Source organism: Culex quinquefasciatus, chromosome 2, assembly GCF_015732765.1.
Source record: "Culex quinquefasciatus strain JHB chromosome 2, VPISU_Cqui_1.0_pri_paternal, whole genome shotgun sequence".
In the NCBI taxonomy this organism is placed as follows: Eukaryota; Metazoa; Arthropoda; class Insecta; order Diptera; family Culicidae; genus Culex; species Culex quinquefasciatus.
This window is the reverse complement of record NC_051862.1, coordinates 70259606-70276360: the sequence shown is the minus strand read 5'-3', so window position 1 is coordinate 70276360 and position 16755 is coordinate 70259606. Positions and strand designations below refer to the sequence as shown.

The following is a 16755-nucleotide window of genomic DNA, read 5'->3' as shown; positions in this document are numbered from 1 at the left end:
TTTGAAATTTAATTTAATTTTGCATAAGTTATAGCATTTTTAAGATTTTTGACGTTTCTGAACTTAGGTTTCATTGATAATTTGAATATTATTGAAAAATATTTTTTCTGCCCCCTGATTTTCCGGGCCAACTTTGAAGGGGGGGAAGTCATTTTATAAAGAATATGAATAAAAATTATATTCTTAAAGAAATGAGTAAGCCAGAAATAAATTGTTTGTATTTTTTCAGAATAGCTTTTATAAATTTCCGAGAAAATAAATATAAAAAGTCGAATTATTCCTACCATTTTTGAGTATCTTACGTAAAATTGTCCAACAAACCCGATAAAAATATTTTCAAACAAAGGATCTTTGGTCCAGACACCGTCAAAACGGCATTTTAAAGTTTCATTCAACCTTTTCAAATGTTAGGCTAGATCAGGGTTCTCAAAGTTTTTGGATGCCGGACCAAATCTTAAGCTCAAATGAGCTTACGGGCCAAATATACGAAGAAGTTTATGCAGAAATGAAATTTAGTTTTTTTATGAAATTTCTTTTGAAAATTTTCGTCATTTAAAAATGATAGAAATCGGAAAATGAAAGATTTCAAAAAAAATTGAGCCCAAATTAAACAAATTGCAAAATTTCGTTTAAATTATGTTTTTTAAGTTTTAAAATACTTTATATAGAACACAATTCATGTATTTCTGAGGGATTTCTCTACCTTTCCTCTCACAAAAATCTACGATAAACTCGATCCGATAGTGCCGCCTTTTCTCCTAATAGGTTCCAACGATTACCTCTGCCATTACCCCGCTGCTGCGACAGGTTGCGGTTACGTGACTAATTGGACAGCGCAGATCTTCAAATCTTCAGCGGCGGATCATCATCTTCGCGCACACAGCTCAAATAATCCACGGTTTGGTTGATTGCGCACTTGGCTCAGACCGTGTGACGCCACCGTGACCTCACCGCAATGGCCAGTTCCTCTCGCCGACGCGCGCCCGTGTGTAATCTCGGTCATGATCCGGTGGGGGTTGTGTGGGTAGTAGTGGTTTGTGGTGTTTGATGGTAGAGGTAGCGGTGGAGTTCGCGAAAGCGATAACAGGTATGTTTACTTCGCAGTTACTTCTGTAGAAGCCGACGGCCGAGGTTTGAACCTAGGCCCTGTAAGGCCTAATCAGGGCACTCAGATGCATAAAATATTCAATTAAAATAAGATTGAAAAGATTATTTAGTTTAGATTTAGAACCAAATTTGACCACAACATAACTGAATTGATGAAGATCATATTGTCCTACTTTTTTCCAATGATTTTCATTGAGAATAGAACACCTCTATCTCAACCGCGGGAATCGTTGACGCTCCCCTTTTTTAAGAAGATACGGGAAAATCTCCACGGTATCCTTAAATAAGTAAAGACTACGAATCGAACCCCGCCGCGTGCTTTTGTATTACAGTAATTTCAGAATTCATTGATTCCAGAGCTTTCTCGTAGGAAGCAGATAGAAAATGAACCTAGAAACATTCGCTTACAAATTTTAATCCAATTCTTTCAAATACAATTGAGTGTAACATCTAAGAAGCGTGTGTGCTGTTTACTTTTTTGCACCACGAGAGACGGTGTGTATTTGTTGACGAAGCAACACAACTGCTGCCGCCCTACTAAACTTTGCTTAGCTTTACTTTCGACTTGGACTAACTCGGACTCGGACTCTGTTGGCTCACTGCGGGGTGCTAATCAGTGGTAATCGATCAGAGTGTAAATTATTACGTTCACACTCCGATTGTACGCCGATTTCACTCCTCCTTCAAGGAGGAGTGTACAACACACAACACACGTGGGGGTTTGGGCTGTGATGACGAACAGCAGGATAGTTTAGTATAGTACAGTGTGGCGGCAGTGGTCGTAGTTGGTTGTTTTAAAAGTAAATATTGACGTTAGATTGAGTTTGGTGCTGAAATCAGCGCATCGATTGAGTATAATACAGAATTACAAATTGACTTCTATGATGTTCTCAAAAATTCGGCAGTTTTTATGTTTTAAATGTTGTGAGAGTCCAATGAGTATTAGTTGTAATTTCTTAATTTATATTTTATAAATCAAACATTATTATTCCTAAGACAATGGACTCCATCTTGAGTAGTTTGACTTTCAACAGATAACTAAAGCCGATCATTAACTGACCCTCTCCAGACAAAAACCCATCAATCCGGACGGTAGGGATACATTTTACGAACTGGTCGTACAGGTTATCGCTTTTTGTGTCCCTTTTTTGAACAGTTTCAACCTCGCTGATCTTTGTTTTGCAACCATTTGGCGATCATCAAAGACCAACTGCAAGTTTCAGAAGGGTAATATTGCGGTAATTAGTACTGTTTGCAAGAGTACTGTTTGTACACTTTAATGAAGTTGACGCACACGTCAAACGGGAGCCAAAGTGGGCTTGGGGCTCCTCACTGGACATAATTTTATATCCCTCATAAGGGGACTGCCACATTACCTAATCGCGCCGTCGCCTTCTTCAATTAGCGCTATAAATATCGATGTGAGCGTTCGACGGTGATTGACAGTGTGAGTTTGACCTGGCTGGTCTCCGAACGCGTCAGTGCTAATAATATTTACTCCATTATTTTATCAGCCCAGTGAGGAAACGCAAATGACATAATAAAATTGATAATAGCACTGATATTGGAGGCAGTAGCCTTTTGTTGATATTCACACACGTTATCATTTCCGTTTTACTCTTGGTAAAGTAAAGAAGAGTAGAGTAGAGTAGAGAAAAATTAAAGTATAGTAAAGTAGAGGAGAGTAGAGTGAAGTACAGTACATTAGAATAGGGTAGAGTAGTCATCATTCCCAAGTAACATTTTTAAACCAACTAGTTTTATTAAGGTTTTATGGTAGCAACTTGATTGCTTAATAGTTTTATTTGGGCAACTAATAAGAAAGAGCTAATTAATAGGTTCTAACAGGGGTTTATGCCTCGGACATAAAACCTTGTGACAATAAAAGCTAAATGGCTTTCAATATGGTTTTATAAAAGTTTTAAGAGAGTCTTGAAATCCCAAAGGCAATGTCATGCCAAACGGTTTTATCTTAACTTCCTTAATCAAAAATATAATGTTATTTGGTAAAATATATGAATTTAACAAAATTTAAATGCTTTTTAGCATAACTTTTGTTAATTGAAGTTTCATGTTGGCAAAATTGCTTGAAAATGTTCAAAGCAAGTCACCTGCATGGGAACAAAAAAAACATGATGTTTTACTAGAAATGTATTGATTTTTGTAGAGTGTCTCATTGTTCCTGCCAAGTGCGTCTACAATGAGACAGTTGAATAACTCTAGCTGTAGACGTCAGATCGATCTCAGATTTTGGTCAATGTTAGAACAAAAAATGCAACAAAAAGCTCTTTAAAAAAATGCAACAAAAAGCTATTTAAAACATGCTAATTAAAAAAATACAAAAATCGTTGAAGTTTAAAAACGAAAACTGTCTCATTGATGACTACCCTACCTTAGGGTAGAAAAGAATAAAACAGAGTAGAGTAAAGTAGAAGTAGAGGATAGGGAAAGTAGAAGTAGAGTAGAGTAGAAATAGAATAAAAATACAGCAGAAGAAGAGTAGAGTAGGGTAAAGATACGAAAAAATGGAAATTCTCTACGAAATCGTTCTCTTTTCTTAAATTTTAATTTTTGTATTTTTTAATCCGACTGGAACTTTTTTGGCGCCTTCGGTATGCCCGAAGAAGCCATTTTGCATCGTTAGTTTGTCTATATAATTTTCCATACAAATTTGGCAGATGGCCATACAAAAATGATGTATGAAAATTCAAAAATCTGTATCTTTTGAAGGAATTTTTTGATCGATTTGGTGTCTTCGGCAAAGTTGTTGGTATGGATATGGACTACACTGGAAAAAAATGATACACGGTAAAAAAATTTGGTGGTTTTTTCTTTAACTTTTTATCACTAAAACTTGATTTGCAAAAAAAACACTATTTTATTTTATTTTATTTTTTGATATGTTTTAGAGGACGTAAAATGCCAACTTTTCAGAAATTTCCAGGTTGTACAAAAAATCTTTGAGCGAGTTATGATTTTTTGAAACAATACTGATTTTTTCAAAAAATCGAAAAATTGGTCGCAAACAATTTTCAACTTAATTTTTTGATGTAAAATCAAATTTGCAATCAAAAAGTACTTTATTGAAATTATGATAAAGTGCACTGTTTTCAAGTTAAATCCATATTTAGGTGACTTTTTTGAAAATAGTCGCAGTTTTTCTTTTTTTTTTAAATTAGTGCACATGTTTGCTTACTTTTGAAATTTTTTTATTTGAAAAGCTGAGAAAATTCTTTATATTTTGCTCCTTTGGACTTTGTTGATACGACCCTTAGTTGCTGAGATATTGCCATGCAAAGGTTTAAAAACAGGAAAATTGATGTTTTTTAAGTCTCACCCAAACAACACACCATTTTCTAATGTCGATATCTCAGCAACTAATGGTCCGATTTTCAATGTTAAAATATGAAACAATCGTGAAATTTTTCGATCCTCTCGAAATTTTTTTATTTTTATTTTTAAACCAAGACTAACATTTTAAAAGGGCGTAATATTGATTGTTTCGGGAATTTCAGGACGTTTTGCACTAAAATGTTTTTTTTTTTTAATTTTAGATATTAAAGTTTTAAAGACAACAATATTTTCAATATGTTCAATGTGTTCCATGTGGTTTCAATGATTTAATTAAGTTATCAACTAAATGCATAAATGTTCAATATAAATGTTTGTATCAATTTTGCAGCCAATATTTTGGAGGGAGCCAAGCCAAACGAAAAACCCACATCCCAAACTGCGCTGTTTTGTTTCCTATCAGGTGCGGATGGATTTAATTTTAGCCAGCAGCCCGTCAGAGTGATGTAAATTGCAAATTTATGTTATTTGTGTGTGCGGACAGTTCTCGCGTTTCAACGTTAATTTCTGAACGCCGATTTCTGTCAGCTTTCAATGCAATCTCAAAGACAAGCAAGTAACATTGTCAAATAAATAAAGCTTGTAAATTTATTTTAAATCTTCAAAAATATATATTCAAAACAAATTAAAATTAAATCAACTTGTTTTCGATTATAAAAAAAATGCAATTTTCCTCAAATCACTCAAATTTTCTCAGCACGGACGACAATGGCCGGAGTTTTCTTTTTTGTGGGTGTTGGTATCAATTTGTGTGTTGGTGGCCGGAAATATTTATTTGTAAAAGATTCGCTTGGCCAGTGTTTTCACGCGTCATCTTTGAGTCACAATTAAAAACGACGTATTAAGTCAAAATTAAAAAAAAAATGTTCTACAGTTGTTCAGAATAATGATTTTTGTAAGGCATTCATCATTCACACAATAAGTGAAAGAATTTCTTAAATTTTAAGAAATTTAGAAGTACGCCCTTTTGCTTCGGTGCTCCAGAAATGCCGGCAAGTCGACGTCGCCGTCGTTAATGGCCGCGGCCGATTTGAGGAGCGCATCAACGGCAAATTTTCGCACTCCGGCGGCCACAACCGGATGAGTTCATAATTTATTACGGGAAAGGCGGCCAGGGCACACGTGTTCGGATGTCCCCACCATCCAACACTACTGGTTTTTGTGGTGTGGTGGCGACAATTGGTGATAAAAATGGGTAATTATAATAACATTTAGGGGAACAGCATCTAATTCCAGCGTGCCTCTAATGTTGGCAGGTCAGAAATTTGACATTCAATTAAAGCTAATTTAAAGCGTTTTCAACTGAAAACGAGTGATAAATAGCTAAATAAGAAGTGAGCAAGCAAGTTTTTATCAAAAGTTTTGCAAAATTAGTTGTCTAAATAGTGAAAATCAGCAAGTTGGATGGAGTTAGGAGCGAGAGCTTAACCTGCCAAACATACGATAATTTCCCCTATATTTAAAAAAGGAGATGATTAGATTTAAGAAAATTTCAACATTTAAATTTGACAACATTTTAATAATCTTTTAATATTTTACTACAACAGTTTAGTAGCCACCATGCCCAGAGAGCTAGTTTTGAGTGGAAAATTTATCGCCCTAAACAATTGGCCATTTGGTCGCGAGCGGTTCCTCCTCCTCCAAGACCCCAGCTTTCCGATCAGGAGAAAGATTCCTCTCCCCGCAGTCTCAACGCAAAATCTGGTTAGCCACAGACCTGATCGATTATGTTGACAACTGCCAAACAGGTGTTCCGCCGTCGTCGTCGTCTGGTTCTGGTGGACCCTGATTAATTTTGCATCGCGGCGAATGGAGAGTGTGGATTGAAGTGGGCAATCGAGCTCTGGTCCCGCGATAAATCATGATTATAACAGATCTACGGGGCTAGTCACAACAGCAGCGGCAGCAACGGCATAGTTGCCGTGAAATGTGGGTCGGAAAAAGTATTAATTCAAGTTTATGTCGCCACGTGGTCCTTGGCATTCTTTGGGATGAACTTGGGAGAAGCTGTTGCCATCAACTATAGTCTGGTCATGTTAGAGATGATGCTCCTCAATATTGAGAAGTGAGAAGTGATTTTCTGATCGAAATGGTGTCTTCAACAAAATTATAGGTATTGATTGAGTAATAAAATAAACTTCGTTGAAGAAAGAATGCCTATTTTCTACACAGTAATGAAATGTGCATATTTGAAAGGTATAATTTTGGAAGGCCTCGTTTATTTTGCAACTCTACCTCAATTTAGATTGAAAAAGTGACATTACACCAGAAAGTGGTAAAATTAGCAGAGGTAAAATTACACATTTTTTCTGACTTAAAAGCTGTTTTTTTGCTGTGTAATTAACATAGTTAATAATCAAATTCTTGATTTTGAAATCGTCCAATATAGTTTTATGCCCAACGTCCAATATAAAACTAAGTTTTTCAAATAGCTGAGAATATTTAACAAAATTTCGAACAATTAGACGCTGTAACCGAGAGAAATAATATTCTCCTTATTTTCTCTTTCTTTCACTAAGGCTGGTACAAATACCATCAGGTGATTCCACCTCTTCACCGTATAAATATCGTAAGAAGTTAGGAAGATCATTTTTCGAGTAAGTTTAGAACGTTTCTTCATTAAGAAAGGCTATAAACTTAGCTTCTATTTAACTACAGTGTAAAAAATCTAGATGCATCTGGACTACAAATTTATTTTTGTGTGAGCTTATTTATGTGTGCACTTTGTGCAGTAAAACCAAGAGTAAAACAATACATTGAAAATTCCCTGTTTCATGATTGTGGGATGTTATTGTACCTTCCACATTAGTTAAACACCTACTAAATTTAACTGGCCATTACATGAAAACAAATGTTATACAACACGGTAAATTTGAACCCAGCCAATATATTGATCAAAAAATCACGTGACAAGTTTTCTAATGAAGGAACAAGCTAATTATTACAATTATCAATTTGCTATTATTTCTTAAACACTACAGAGCAATTCCAGCCCAAAACAGGAATTTTTTAGGTACTTTTTTCTCGACCCTCTCCAATTTCAATGAAATTTTGTAGACATGTTATCCTAGGCATATATAAGCCATTTTTGTGTACATGGAGCCAGTAACACTCGATAATGACATTTGAGAAGGGCGTACGTGTTTTCAATATTTTTGTATTTCGTAATTTAAATATTGCTGTATCTCGAAGCCGTTGCATCGTATCAAAAAGTGGTCAAAGACAAACTTGTAGGAAATTTGACGGGCTTTCCGAAAAAAATACACTGAAAGAAAAAAACACTCCACTTTTATGAGTTTTTTTATTTTTAAGTTTAAAAGACAAATTTGAAGGTGAGCCCACGATTTTTTTTTGCTTAAATTTTTTGTGAAAATAACCTAAGATGTTACAAAAAGACTCACGAAAAATGCAGGATGGAACAACTCACCTAAAAAAATACAAATATCATTTAATGAATCTGTTTTTTTTAAAGTGCTCTAAACGTCAAAATTTTCAAAAGACGAATACGGGAATCGATTCTCCAGACAATTTTACCTAAAAGTCTCCATATTGACCATTGTTGTTGTGAAACTTATGGGAGATTGGACGAGCTTTTCGGTAAAAATATTTTCGAAACTGAAAAATCAAGTCCGTCATATAGAAATTGCCAAAAACCATCAAAAAACCTATTTTTTCAACATTTTTATTTTTAAAACCGCTGTAACTTCACAAGGATTGGACTTAGGACAATGGTCAATATGGAGACTTTTATGTAAAATTGTCTGAAGAATCGATTCCCGTATTAAGCTTTTGAAAATTTTGACGTTTAGAGCACTTTTCAAAAAAACAGTTTCAGTAAATGATTTTTGTATTTTTTTTTGGGTGAGTTGCTCCATCCTGCATTTTTCGTGAGTCTTTTTGTAACATCTTAGGCTATTTTCACAAAAAATTTGAGCGAAAAAAAATCGTGGGCTCACCTTCAAATTTGTCTTTTAAACTTAAAAATCAAAAAAACTCATAAAAGTGGAGTGTTTTTTCTTTCAGTGTATTTTTATCGGAAAGCCCGTCAAATTTCCTACAAGTTTGTCTTTGACCACTTTTTGATACGATGCAACGGCTTCGAGACACAGCAATATATAAATTACGAAATACAAAAATATTTAAAACACTTACGCCCTTCCCAAATGTCATTATCGAGTGTAACTGGCTCTATATACACAAAAATCGCTTATATATGCCTAGGATAACATGTCTACAAAGTTTCCTTGAAATCGGAGAGAGTCGGGTACAACCGATTCCCTATTTGACATGGAATTGCTCTACACGATCTTTAACAACTTAGAGGCATAACTCTTTTTTAACATTAGCTATCCTAACTGAAATTTAAGTCTGACAATTAAATTTTCTGCCATTTTTTACACATAAAAAAATAAATGTATTGAAATATTGAGCTGTGGCCATTCTTAAGATTTACCTCTAAACTCTAAACTAAACTTTTTAATGCGATTAATTTTGCATCGAAGATTTCATGAAAGTTAATCATCGAATCGATTGTATTTGTAACGTATACTAAATTTAACTATTGTTCATACAAACAACAATACATCAAGATATAGATATATCAAGAATACAAGATATTCAAAGTTTACTGCGAAGTAGATAATCAATTGAAGCCCGTTAATGTCGTTGAGCCATCCAAGTATTTGCCAACTCTAGCAAAATTCCAATCGCTGCCCCAAATAACAACTATCCCCAACCTTCCGGAGTAGCTAACTGAATCAACTCTACGCGACTTCGAGTCAGCAATTAATCGCTTACCTTTCGTGCGGTCCAGACGATGGGCCGGTGTTATCCATTAAGGCAGCAGTTTTAGCAGCAACAGCAGCGGAATCGCCACTAGTCCCGGCTGCTCCACAACTGCTCGTCGTACGACAAAGTAATCCACCGTGGTCGCGGTTATTCTGCTGGCACAGCAGCAGCAACTCAACGTTGGTGTATTGGTGACACACGGAGACAGGGCAAATTCCAGCCTGATTTCACTCTTGGCGTTTTGATAACTCTTCTGTTATGTTGTTGGGTTTTGGTTGGGATATTCACACTCACGCACGCACACCAAGGTGAACGCGGAAATCCCCGAAAAAAAAACACAACCCGTTCTCTGTTTGCACTTCTCTTCTCGTGCCAGACGCACTCACGCACACGGCTGGAACTTCTTCTTGCGCTTTCCTTTTCGGCGTTAATCTTCTCCAGAGAGCGCACACAAAACCCAAATAACACACAGAGAAACGCGAGATAAACACACTCACAAACACAACTTTTTACTTCTTTACTTTTCTTTTCTCGCCTTCTTTACTCTTCACTTATTTCCTTTAATTTTTGCTCTCGCTGCTTACTTTTTTATGATTTTCGCTTAATTTCGATATCTCTCCTCTTCGATTTTCACTTTGGATAATTGAGGGATGGGTTTTCGGAAAATTTCACTTTGTGGTCTACATTTTCACTTCCCCTTTAACACCTCTCCCCACACGCAATTAATTGCCAACTTTTTCCTCGTTCTTCCACAAAAAAAAGTCGCGACGAATCCCCGCACAAACCCTTAATTTCTGCACAAAATTCCAATCTTTAAACCGCACACACAACACAACTCTAAACACGGCACGGAATATCGCTCACGACGACATCTAGCGACGAGACGACCAAGACTTCATGGATCTTCTCCTGCTTTGCACACGCATCCATGGAAGCATATTATTGCCGCGGAGCTGGTGCTGACTGGTTCTGTTGTTGTGACGCGGAGACTACGGTCTCGTAGCACACACACACACACATACCAGTAGTAATATGTGTAGTGACGGACGGTGGAGGTGGTGGCCAACAACAACAACAAACTGCGGTCAGAGTTGCCACTTGTGCCGGGATTGCTGGAATGAGATTAAGAAAAAAGGAAGATAAAAAATGTTTTTTTAATGTTAAACAAAATACAAAAAAAAATCGCTCTACAGCATTGCCTTGGCGTTCTCGATGGCGAGATTCCTACTCGAAACTAGGTGTCCGAAGGCAATTGCAAACCTCTTGTTAAACCTTAACTTCCATCCACCCCAGGATTCGAACTGACGACCTTTGGTTTGTTAGTCCAACTGTCTACCAGCGACTCCACCGAGACAGGACCCAGGGCGACGACTCCTACACCTGGGATTGAGCTAACGACCTAACTTGGACCTAACCTCTAGGTTAGACCGGCGTCAACATTTACTTCCCCGTCCGACGGAAGGCGTGAACAGATAAATCTCGTCTCGAAAAATGCCACCGGGACCTTCTGGGATCGAACCCAAGCCGACTGGGTGAGAGGCAACCACGCTTACCCCTACACCACGGGTCCCGATATTTTTATTAATGACATCATATCACCTATATTCTGACTATTTTGTTAATAGTTTTCTTTTGTTTCCTAATAAGCAAAACAGTTCATGCTGTCGAAATCCTTGTGCACCCCTAAATTTTTTTTTCGCAATTTGAAAGACACTTTTGAATAAGTTTGTTTCAGGAAAACGTTTGTATGGCCACTTTAGTTTGGCGTCTGTGTGTTTGGTCGGTTCAAAACCAAAACAGTTTCGAAAAGTATTACTTTTCGAGGCAAGTGCTGAAAATTTCAACTTTCCAGCACTCAAATGAGACCTATAGAGCAATTCTCTGAGATTTCGGTCATTCGATTTTTTTTGTATTTTTTAATCCGATTGAAACTTTTTTGGTGCCTTCGGTATGCCCAAAGAAGCCATTTTGCATCATTAGTTTGTCCATATAATTTTTCATACAAAGGAGAATGGGCAAATTTGGTCCAAGTATGTACACGAACGGGACCAACATTTTTCGAAAGATCTCGTCGAGACATGAAAAAAAGTCTTCTGGACCAACTCTCTAAACCCCGGAGTTCAAAAGTTACAAGTTGTTGAAGTTTGAGCATTTTGGGTTAAAATGTACAAAAAATCGTATTTTTGCTATTTCTAAAATCATTCATAATATCTCTGTTTCATTATGGATTTCGATTTTCTTGACTTCATTCGACGCGTATCAGCAAAAACTATGAGTTCTGATATGTCTTAGCACACAGAAAAAAATAATGTAAATTTGGAAGCTTTAATTTTGGAAGGTTGAATATTACCTCTTTCATGATATAATTTTACCTCAATTTAGACTGAAAAAATGACATTACAACAGAAAAGTGGTAAAATTACACATTTCCAGATGTAAAATTACACCTTTTTTCTGACATAAAAGATGTACCCCTTCCCAGATGTAATATTACCATGATTTTTTTTTCTGTGCATGATTGAAACATGATTTCTCTTGTTTTTATCCGTTTGAACCGTTTGTGCAAGAGGCATCCCATAGAAACAAGTTGAAACTTCAAGGTTTTGAAACCGGATCTAACCCAGACTGCTTCAGTGAGTATGGAAGGCTTCAGTGCAATGTTGTAACAACTTATTGGGATGGTCTGAGTCATCCGAGAACTCCTTGGAGTTAAGACCGGTGAGTCTACCGCCGTAACAAGCGAGATGGTGGCGGTTTTTGACCACGGATCATACCCGCATGGCTTCAGTGAGTATGGTAGACTACTATGCTGATGTGTTGGAGTGTCCTGGGTTCTCCTAGGACTCCCTGGAGTTAAGAACTGTGGGTCTACTACCGTAACAAGCAAAATGTCGACCGGTTTTGACAACGGAACATACCCGCATAGCTTCAGTGAGTGTGGTAGACTACTTTGCTAATGTGTTAGGATGTCCTGGGTCATCCAAGGACTCCCTGGAGTTATGATCTGTAGGTCTACGGCTGTTACAAGGACTCCCTGAAATGGTTCAGAACATCCCAACATAACAGCAATACAGTCTGCCATACTCACTAAATCTTTGCGGTTATGATGCGCGGTTAAAAATTATCGACCTTTTTCTTGTTACAAATGACCCAAATATCTAAACTCCAGGGAGTCCTAGGATGACCAAAGACATCCCAACACATCAGCATAGTAGTCTACCATACTCACTGAAGCCATGCGGGTATGATCCGTGGTCAAAAACCACTGACATCTTGCTTGTTACGGCGGTAGAATCACCGGTCTTAACTCCAAGGAGTTCTCGGATGACTCAGACCATCCCAATAAGTTGTTACAACATTGCACTGAAGCCTTCCATACTCACTGAAGCAGTATGGGTCGGATCCGGTTTCAAAACCTTGAAGTTTCGACTTGTTTCTATGGGATGCCTCTTGCACAAACGGTTCAAACGGATAAAAACAAGAGAAATCATGTTTCAATCATGCTAAGACATATCAGAACTCATAGTTTTTGCAGATAAGCGTTGAATGAAGTCAAGAAAATCGAAATCCATAATGAAACAGAGATTTTATGAATGATTTTAGAAATAGCAAAAATTAGATTTTTTGTACATTTTAACCCAAAATGCTCAAACTTCAACAACTTGTAACTTTTCAACTCCGGGGTTTAGAGAGTTGGTCCAGAAGACTTTTTTTCATGTCTCGGCGAGATCTTTCGAAAAATGTTGGTCACGTTCGTGTACATCCTTGGACCGGCTCCCATACAAATTTGCCCATTCTCCTTTGGCAGCTGTCCATACAAAAATGATTTATGAAAATTCAAAAATCTGTATCTTTTGAAGGATTTTTTTTGATCGATTTGGTGTCTTGGGCAAAGTTGTAGGTATGGATAAGGACTACACTGGAAAAAATGATACACGGTTAAACAAATTTTGATGATTTTTAATTTAACTTTTTGTCACTAAAACTAGATTTGCAAAAAAAAAACACTATTTTCATTTTTTTTATTTTCTGATATGTTTTAGGGGACATAAAATGCCAACTTTTCAGAAATTTCCAGAATGGGCAAAAAATCGTCGACCGAGTTATAAATTTTTGAGTCAATACTGATTTTTTCAAAAAATCGAAATATTGGTTGAAAAAAATTTTCAACTTCATTTTTCGATGTAAAACCGAATTTGCAATCAAAAAGTACCTTAGTGATTCTCAATATTTTGCTTTTTTGAACTTTTTGATACAACCCTTAATTGCTGAGAATTTTCTCAGCTCTTTAAAAATATTTTTTTCAAGGGTGGGCTAACATGGACACTAATTTAAAAAAAAAAATGAATAACTGAGATTTTTTGCGACCAGTATTTCCATTTTTTGAAAAAAAAAACGATAGAGCTATCTAAGCCCCATCTCACGCACACTAGCTTACCATTTGTTTTTGCTGGCGGGTACAAATTTTAACCTAAAAACCCTTCGTGTACAAACACGCAATACATGCGCACGTGGATAACTCTATTGATTCAAAAATTCATAACTCGGTCAAAGATTGTTTGCCCATTCTGGAAATTTCTGAAAAGTTGGCATTTTATGTCCCCTAAAACATATGAGAAAATGGAAAAAAATGAAAAGTAGTGTTTTTCTGCAAATCAAGTTTTAGTGACGAAAAGTGAAATTAAAAATCACTAAATTTTGTTTTAGTAATTAGTATGAAACATTTTATGGACAAACTAATGATGCAATGTGGCTTTTTTGGGAATACCAAAGGCACCAAAAAAATTTCAGCCGGATTAAAAAATACAAAAATTAAATTAATAAAAAAATACCGATTTCCTAGAGAACTGCTCTATAGCTATTTTTGATGATAATAAATAACTATGCCATTTCGTCATAATATATAGACAGGTAAGTATTACTACAAATGGAATTGCAAAAAGGTTAATCAACCACAAATCGTAAATTCAATGAAAAAATACGATGAGTGCAGAAAAAAAAAATTTTTGCATCGAGTTACACACAACAATTTATTAAATTTAGAGAACAAACTAACTTTGAATTGGCTTTTTCAGTGACACAAAATAATTCATATGCATTGTGTTGAATAATTTCATCTTGACACAATTTTGTAAGATGATCAAGAAGAGTGTTGACATGTTAGGCTTTTCGATACTGTTTCATACGAGTGCTGAAAAGTTTAACTTATCGAATTCAAAATGTTGATATATAAAATATAAAAAAACAGCACTACAGTTAACCTTTAACCGAAAACTTGAAATACATCTCAAAACTAGTCATTTTATCCATCAATTTTGTTTTTGTTCTGTGATGTGCACTATTGTGCTTGGAAAATTCTGGGGAATTGGTAATGGTTTTTTCCACTGCACGAAACGGCAAAGGAATATGCTCCCTTAAATTTTTCAAACTTTTTTATACTTTTTTCTACGTTTAAAACCAATCGGAATAAGATAATTTCATAAATATGACAACACTGAACTGCTGCACACGCACACACCCACAGTCTGTTCCATGCAAAGACAATATCCCCCCACCACAACCTCCCCCTATCCCCTTTTATCACCCAACCCCACCCACATTAGCATCCGACACGGCGAGAAAATCATCATCCAAACCCAACGCAACGCAACACAACTTTATACTGATGCAAGCAAACCACACTTTTTTTTATCTGTTTACACGGAAATAAACACCAACACCAGCTCGCAGCTCAGCCCAGTCTGAGTTAAAATCTCGGAAAACACATCTCGGCAGCGGCCGATGTCTGGCTGGTTGTAATACGTTTTTTTTTTTAATTTTCTTCGAAAGAAATACAGACAGCAAGAGCGAGAGAGAGAAAAAGGAGAGAAAACGATCACGTCAAGTTTAGCGGATCATTTCTGGCTGCTGCTGCTGCTGCTGCTGCGGCTGGGGAAAATTAATTGATGGAATGAATTGAATAACTGCATGTGGAAGTTGCTGTTTTTTTTTCTTTCTTCCTAGAGATACAGATAAACTCGGCATGTAGAAGATTGATTCGTTTTAGATGCTAGAAATTTCCACAGAATAGAAAAAAGCAAGAAAAAAATGTTAAGGTTATATTTCTATGAAATCATTTAAATTTGCATTATTTTTTAAGCTAACTAAAACGCCAAACAGATAAATTCTTTTTATTGGTGAATAATCAAGCCACAATTAAGTGCAACGAGTGCTGAACAAATCAAATTTGAAACATTTTGCATGCACAAATTATGCAATTCCTAAAAACTCGTTTTGAATCGATTGTTCAAATGGACTGTTCGTTTAATCACATAAGTTAGAAGCCTACCTGTGTTTGGTCAACCCAAAAACCAAAACAGTGTAGAAAAGTGTCGTTATAAGTGTTGAAAAGTATTACTTTTCGGTACAGCTATTATTATTATTATTATTATTAGCTGTAACTGAACGTCAAAGTGCCAGGTGCACCATGGAATTACATGCTGTTTTCCTCAAATATTTAGAATACAATGTAACAATTTTAGGAACGCATAAAACCAAAAATTTTAAATAATGTATCAAATTTTACATTTAGCCATTATGGTAAATCCGTGATAGAAAAAACTATCATTAAATTTTGATTTTTCCTGGAATTCTTTTTGCTGATCATTTTGTGGCGGAAAGGAGAGAAGTGAAAATAGAGAGATGAAATTTCAGGCATGATAATTGTAGGCGCTGAAAATCAAAAACTTGGTATTTTTACAGCACCGCATTAGCTTTTGAATTTTAATGTTTCATTATGTTACGATCTTTAAAATAGTTAAAAATTACAATACTTTTAAAAAAAATAATTCAGTCAGTTCTAAAAAGGTCGCTAGGACATTTTAAACTTATTATCAATCTCTACTTATAGCTCACCAAGTCGCGATGGCCAAGTGGTTAGCATTTTTGCTTACCAATCCCTTTGGACGGGGGATCGAACCCCGACTCGAGCGACTTTGATTTTTCGTTCATGTTCAGAGTTTCAAGTTTTATATTTCCTATATTTTCTCGTTGGGAGCAGATGGGAATCGAACCCAGGACCATTCGCTTACAAAGCGATCTTCGTAACCAGTCAGCCACGGCCGCTCTCTATATTCAAAATTCAATACCTTGTAAACCAGGGGTGCTCAAAGTTTTTGGAGGCCGGGCCAAATTAAAAGCCCGAATGAGCTTGCGGGCCAAATTTACAAAATAGGTTATAAACAAAATTAAATAACGTTTTGATTTAAAAGACTGGAAAATAAATCTATAAGTTGATTTTTTATTTCTGTTATTTTTTAACATTTTCGTTAATTCAAAATAATAGAAAATACAAGCCAGAATTTCATCATTTCATAGAAAAAAAAAATTAGAATAAGTTTTAAGCACCCGTAAAGTTAAACTGCAATCTTTAACAAAAAAGAAGAGATTCGACGAAAAAAAATCATTTTATTAAAAAAAACCATTTATTATTGCAAAATTCACTAAAATTTCAATTATTTTTAATAAACC

At 35.9% G+C, this 16755-nt stretch overlaps 1 protein-coding gene across 7 annotated transcripts in view; it reads right to left on the bottom strand.

Moving 5' to 3' along the window:
• The window catches only part of LOC6052020 (rho guanine nucleotide exchange factor 11), a 174363-nt gene that overhangs the window by 155059 nt on the left and 2549 nt on the right, over positions 1–16755 (bottom strand). For 5 of the 7 annotated variants that reach the window (XM_038256285.1, XM_038256281.1, XM_038256282.1 and 2 more), the window contains one exon: positions 9256–10358. Coding sequence is in view for 6 of the 7 variants with exons in the window: in XM_038256281.1 (XP_038112209.1) it covers positions 9256–9293 (38 nt within the window). In the remaining variant the exon portion in view is untranslated. The remainder of the gene's footprint in view (positions 1–9255; positions 10359–16755) is intronic. The other 2 variants (XM_038256283.1, XM_038256284.1) reach the window with 2 other exon arrangements.